The sequence below is a fragment of the Quercus suber genome, unplaced genomic scaffold, assembly GCF_002906115.3.
Source record: "Quercus suber isolate HL8 unplaced genomic scaffold, Cork oak 2.0 scaffold_823, whole genome shotgun sequence".
NCBI lineage: Eukaryota > Viridiplantae > Streptophyta > Magnoliopsida > Fagales > Fagaceae > Quercus > Quercus suber.
Window position 1 is genome coordinate 2,345 of NW_027070253.1, and position 6,463 is coordinate 8,807.

At 34.5% G+C, this 6,463-nt stretch overlaps 1 protein-coding gene across 1 annotated transcript; it reads left to right on the top strand.

Moving 5' to 3' along the window:
• Positions 1 to 4,455: 4,455 nt before the first annotated feature.
• On the top strand, positions 4,456 to 6,136 carry LOC111999139 (casparian strip membrane protein 3). Its single transcript, XM_024031258.2, has 3 exons — positions 4,456 to 4,964; positions 5,254 to 5,377; positions 5,728 to 6,136. Exons 1-3 carry the CDS (start codon positions 4,747 to 4,749, stop codon positions 5,941 to 5,943), a joined length of 558 nt encoding a protein of 185 aa, XP_023887026.2. The 5' UTR covers positions 4,456 to 4,746; the 3' UTR covers positions 5,944 to 6,136.
• Positions 6,137 to 6,463: the final 327 nt, after the last annotated feature.

Here is a 6,463-nt window from a genome sequence, read left to right on the forward strand (position 1 = left end):
TAAACTAGTTTGAGGTTAAAAATTTGGCTAAAAACAATAAAAAACCTCACGCATCAAACTCCACCAACTAGCCCAAAAAATTTTAAGAGGAACAATATTCGTTATTTGTGGTGAGATGCTACTCCTCGCCAATGCTAAAGAAATCATTTTTTTATTCTTTTCTCTCTCATCCTTTCCAAAATCAGGCCTCAAAGCCCAATTCTTTTAAAACCCCAAAAGCTAATACCAATAACTTATTTTTAACTACCAACGACCAAAAATTAAGACTTTACCAAAATAAAGGACTGTCTCCGGATAAGCGTTGTAGTGTGTCTAATACCTTTCTCACACGTAACTAGACTCCTGAACTCAAGAATCAAGATTTTTTACCATCTGTATTAGATTAACAAAAATGGCCTTTTTTTTTCTTAGCCTAGAATTGGTATAAAATCAAATAGAATCAAGTGACCAATCATATCTTAGAAAAAACCCAATGATTGGTATCAACTTCACTACCTTTGGTAATAATAAATTAAAAATGACTCAATTCAGTCACACATCAAAGATTACCCATTTTTCACCCTCTTTCACAGCACCCAAGCCCGTGCCATAAGAAGGAACCGCCCCCTTCAAGGGAGGCGGGAGGCATGCACATTGCCACTATGGGTTGTCCACCACCACGAGACATTAACACCGGGTAGATGTGGGTTTTGGACCATTTAATATTAAAATTTTGAATAGATTTTAAAATAATATTTAAATGAAAGAGTGTTATAGTATTGAGACTAATGTATTTGTATAAAAACAAAGGATAGTTAAACTTTAAAAAAAAAAAAAATGGAGTTTTGTAGATTAGTTTTATATTTGAGAAGAATAACGTAAATGCTTTTAGTTTCTTAAAATTTTCCTAATAAAACTCGATTTTATTAAACTTGAGTTTCATGCAAGAAATTAAATAATATATAGAGTAGTGTTAAAAGTACTACAAGTTTTAGTATATTTGTCTTACAAATAAATGTGTCACAAATTATAAAAAGAAAATTAAAAATTCAATTATGTGTTTGTTGAAACCCACTAATCATATTAATTGCCACATCATTGTAAGTTTCATACAGTAAAACTTGTAATGTCTTTAGCATTTTCCTAATAAATATAGAGAACTCGACTTGTAAAACGAGTTATCAAGAATAACTTATCAAATTCTAACATTTCAGACCAAATTTCGCTAGTTGATCAAATTACTACTCTCTCCCCCTCTCTCACTCTTGTTTTCTTTCACTGTCAAAATCCTTCTCTCTTCCAATTGTCTCTCAACTCTCTCTTCTCTCTCTCTCCTAGTCGATTCTTCTCACAAAATTGTTTTTGTTTGGAAACCCATCGGCGACTGTGTCCTTGCCCACATGGGCAAAAATATCACCGATGTCCTTCATCTTATTGGTGAATAAAAGTCAGTTCTTTGATTTTACTTAGTAATTTTGATTTTTGTTTGGTTTATCAATTTGGGAATTATGTTTAGTTTGGAGATTATTTGATTGTGAGGTTCATTGATTTGGAACTAAGATTTTTTTTTTTTTTTTAATGGTGTTATTTGGTTATGAGTGGTTACATTTTTTTTTTTTTTTTGGGATAAAAGAGGCATTGTTCGGTTTGTTGAGGAAATTTGAGGATGACTGTCAATGTTTTAAGGTTTATGAAAGTATAATTTCATAATTTTGGTTTATTGAGCATAGTTTCATCGATAGAATACTGAGAATGAATTTCTTTATGTTTGGATGCCATGGATTTTGGCATGAATACTCACCTGATTGAGCAAGAATCAAGGACCCAGTACTGTGGCCTTGATACTAGCTCAAATTAAGGAAATTTTCCCTGTACAATGACAAGTCTCAGTGCTATATAATATATATTCACTTATTTAGAACCGTCACAATGTAAATCATACGCAAAAATTGCACAGTCGATACATATAAAGTTTATTTCAAGCTCCCTCTTTCTCTCTTTTTCTTTATGTTTATCATCAAGACTTCAATAATAGCTACTTTGAAAAGAGATTAGATCAATTGTGAGACTTAAAGTTTCACTCACTCAGCTCAATCTATAGCAGTTCTATACCCTTTTTTTTTTTTTTTTTTTTTTTTTTTTGAATAAAGACGAATTCTAAACTTCTATATGGATAGACGGAGTGTTCAACTTCAAGACATTGCGATGTAAAATTAAGGCCAGCCCAGATGCAGCCATTTGATACATACGAGGCCATAATTTGGGCTAGTTTCGTAAGAGTTAAGATTAGAGAACGGGCTAAGTTTTCGGCCTTTTATTCACTAGGTTGATTCCAAACTAGTAAGTCTATCAACAAAATATTTTTCACATAGGCTCCGTTTGTTTCGGGTAAAAACCACTTCTAGAAAATGTTTTTTCGTAATTGCGGGTGTTTGAGTGCGCAAGGAAAATTGGGTCAAACGGAAAATCATTTCCGTTGACCGTAAAAATGCCTTATAATTACGGAAAATCATTTATGTTTGTATTTTACTTTCAAATTACTTCCGAAAAGAGAGAAAGAAGGACCTAGAGCTGTCCTCATCCTGTCCTCGTCCCCTTGCGCCGTCCTCCTCCCTTTGCGCTGTCCTCGTCCTCGTCCCATCGCCAGCGACCCACAAACCCAGAGCCTTCGACCTTCGACCAGACCCATCACGACGAACCCAAAGCCTTTGACCCGACCAGACCCATCGCCTTCTTCAACCCATCGCGACGAACCCAAAGCCTTCGACCCAAACCCAGACCCATCGCCTTCGACCTTCAACGCAGACCCATCGCCACGAACCCACGACCTTCGACCTTCGCCTTCGACCTTCGACCTTTGACTTCGCCGGAAACCCACGAACCGATCTCTCTCTGTGTGTGATTTTGATTTCTATGTGATTTTTTTATTTTTGTTGTTGTTGTGGTGGTGTTTTGGTGGTTTTCCTATTATGTGGTGGTGGGTTTTGTGTGGGTAGTGGTGGAAAATTGCATTTTCAGAATGTTACTAAACACATGAAAATATTTTCTAGAACAATTTTCATAATGCAACCAAACACTTGAAAATATTTTCTTTTCTCAAAAATAGCATTTTCAAAAGATAAATATTTTCTGAAAAATATTTTACGGGAACCAAACATAGCCATAGTCTTGTTTTTTTACACTTGATGATCTCAAGGGCAGTTTGAATCTGGAACGAATTAAGTAGGCCCAAGGGCCAACAGACCATTCCACAAGAGTGAGCTCAAATGATGGTTTACAAGATTAATTTTGAAGGGACCCAGTAAGAGCCCAGTCCGTGACCTTGAGGATTGGACAAAACCAACACACTGAGATCCGAGAAGTAAACGAAGCTGTTTTTATGTGCGTTGAAGGCAAAAATAGAAGTGACAAATTAACNAGCCAAGGTTTCATTCAGTAGCAGCCACACTAGCCTTAATTTCAATATCAATTAATGTACACAGCAAGAAGATGCTAATTAATAGGGCGTGTAGCCAACCATCAACCGCTGAGGTATTATACCCTTTGCTACTAAGTGGATTGGTTAAATGTTAGTACTTAGGTATTATTCCTTAAGTTCCCCTCTTAAGATTCTGTCATGTCGATTTTTTTCTCATAGAATAGAAGTGTATTTTTTAGTTAAGTAGTCACATGATTAAATCCTAAGAGGAGAACTTAAAAAACAGCATCTACGGTACTGTAATTAAGTTTTGTCTATCATACACCAACTCAACCTCCATATGTATTTAAGATTGTGCTTCCCTAGATATCTAGCTAACTACCCCATGTTGCGAAGCTTCCTCCAATGATAAACACGTCTTTGTGGTTGTAAAATGATAAGATTTTGTATATTAGTCGTTTTGCCCCTTTTATTTTGGGGCCTATGGTTTTGTGGAGTTGGAAGATCAGGTGGTGGCCTCATGCTTTAGCATAAAAAAAAATAGTATCAAATAGAGCAAGTACGGGTAAGTAATGATTAAAATAACCTTAAAATCAGATTTAGTTAGGATGGTGATGCTACGCATGCAGCTATGTCAACCTCAAATGACACCTATCTTGATTTAGCACAAATCAATGTTAAGAATACCATTTTTTTTTTCATATCTTATTACGTTGGTAAGTTATAATCAGAGTAATATCATTTTTATATAACTTTTAATTAATATCACTTTTCATCATTCATTGATCGCAATAAATCATCACTACAAATGAAATTTTTGAAGTGATATTATGGTTACTACAAATTTTACCATTTAATTCTTATAAATTGATGTGTCAACTTTTAAAACATTGCAAATAGTAATTAAGAAATTTATTTATTACAATTTTTAAGTAGCACTTATCACATTCAATATGTTACTTTAGTTTGTAAATCTTTTATAATAAATTTGACATTAGCATTTTAACATTTTCTTTAAAAAAATTATACTCTTAAGACTTTTTTTATTTTTGGGGGGCTGAATTGTATCCTTAAACATATCATTTTAAACAAAAGTCTCCCCTAAAAGTTTTTAGGTGGTGCTGATTGCCCAGTCAATCAAACATATGATAGTCGACCAAACCCACTACACTGTAGTCCACCAAACCTACTACACCTTTTGAAAGTTTTGCATGGTGGAATATCAGAGCTTGCATGGATATATAAATAAATACCCTTTCCGTTTCCCTTTACAGTGCACACATTCAACTCAAACTCAAAACCCCTTCAAAATTTTCGAATTTTAGCACCAAGCTAGTTTCTAAGCAAAAATGAACTCAGGTGCTATTGTGATTGGTGAAGGTAAGATTTCTAAGCAAAGGGTTGGCATGAATAGAGGGGTGTCCATCCTAGATTTCATTCTTAGGCTAGTTGCAGTTCTGGGTACCCTAGGAAGTGCTATAGCCATGGGAACAACTAATGAAACACTTCCTTTTGTTACCCGGTTCACTCGGTTCAGGGCTGAGTTTAAAGATCTTCCAACGCTTACGTAGGTCTTGTCTTCCTAACCATCAAGTACTTTTTATTTGTGACAATATGCTTGCTATTTTATAGGGTAAATTGCATTTTTGGTTCTCAAAATATAGGTCGGTTTGATTTTGATCCTTTAATTTTAAAAAGTTCTAACTCAGTCTCATCTATTCTGGAACAGTTGACACATTGTGAAATTTGAGGGATCAAAATCGAACAAACCCCATATTTTAGAGACTAAAATTACAATTTATCATCTATATTAATATTAATATTTCATGGTATATTAACTGTGTCTATTGGAACAGGTTTTTTGTGATTGCGAATTCCATTGTAAGTGCTTATCTGGTTCTTTCTCTCTCCCTTTCTATCTTCCACATCCTGAGCAGCAGTGCGCAAAGAAGTAGAATTCCCTTGATTTTCTTTGATACGGTAAGTTCTTCGAGATTCTATACAATATTCACATGGCTAAGTAATAATTTGGCAATCACAAAATGCCTAGAAGAAGCTTAATTCCAAGGAAATATGTACTGCTCTTAGTCCTAAATTGTTAGTGATCAAGAAAAATTAAAAATGTAATTTTTTAGTCACCATTGAGATAGTATCTCGGAAGCACTTTAGAGGAATATGACAATTATATGGTTCCATTTTGGAACATCACATGTTACTTCATAAAATACTCTCCTTGTGTATTTTGGAAGTACTTTTCTGTCAAAAGGAAGATGTATCAATATCTTTGAAATTGATAAGTTCTCTTATGGGATATTTTCACCCTTGTGTAGGTAATGCTAGCACTTTTAACCGCTGGAGCATCTGCAGCAGCAGCTATTGTATACTTAGCACACAAGGGGAATTCAAAGACAAATTGGTTTGCCATTTGCCAACAGTTCAACTCCTTCTGCCAGCGCACTTCTGGCTCTTTGATCGGATCCTTTGGAGCCGTAGTTGTGTTTATACTGCTAATCCTGTTATCCGCCATGGCCCTCTCCCGACGTTGATAGATGATCATACATTTCAATAATGCAATTATGCTCAATGCGTGGATGTATTTCTTAGTTTGTCGAGTGCAAGAGTGACTGGCGTCTCTTATGTTTTATGTTTCTTCTTTGTTAAATGTGACAACGTTTCTAGTGTACGACTATATATTCTTTCAGGAGTGTAATGGAAGTGAATATTTTATTATGATTTATATTTGCAGTTTAATTCATATAACTCAAATTAAGTAATTGATTCATACGCTCCTCATGGGAATGGTTTTTTATTTTTTTTGCTAAATCATGGGAATGGTTAGCAGTTACACAGAATATCCAAGTTAGACATATCAAAAGCCATTGCAAAAAATTCACCATCCTGGCAAATCTATGAAATAAAGATGCATGTAGATAAAAGAGCCATGGCAATCAATTTAAAAAATACAAAGTAGAAACCTGATTTTATTAACAAGTTAAAAGTGATTCAATATTTATTATCTAATTTTGTAGTGAGTCTTATTTGCAATAAATCTCATTGTTGGACCAC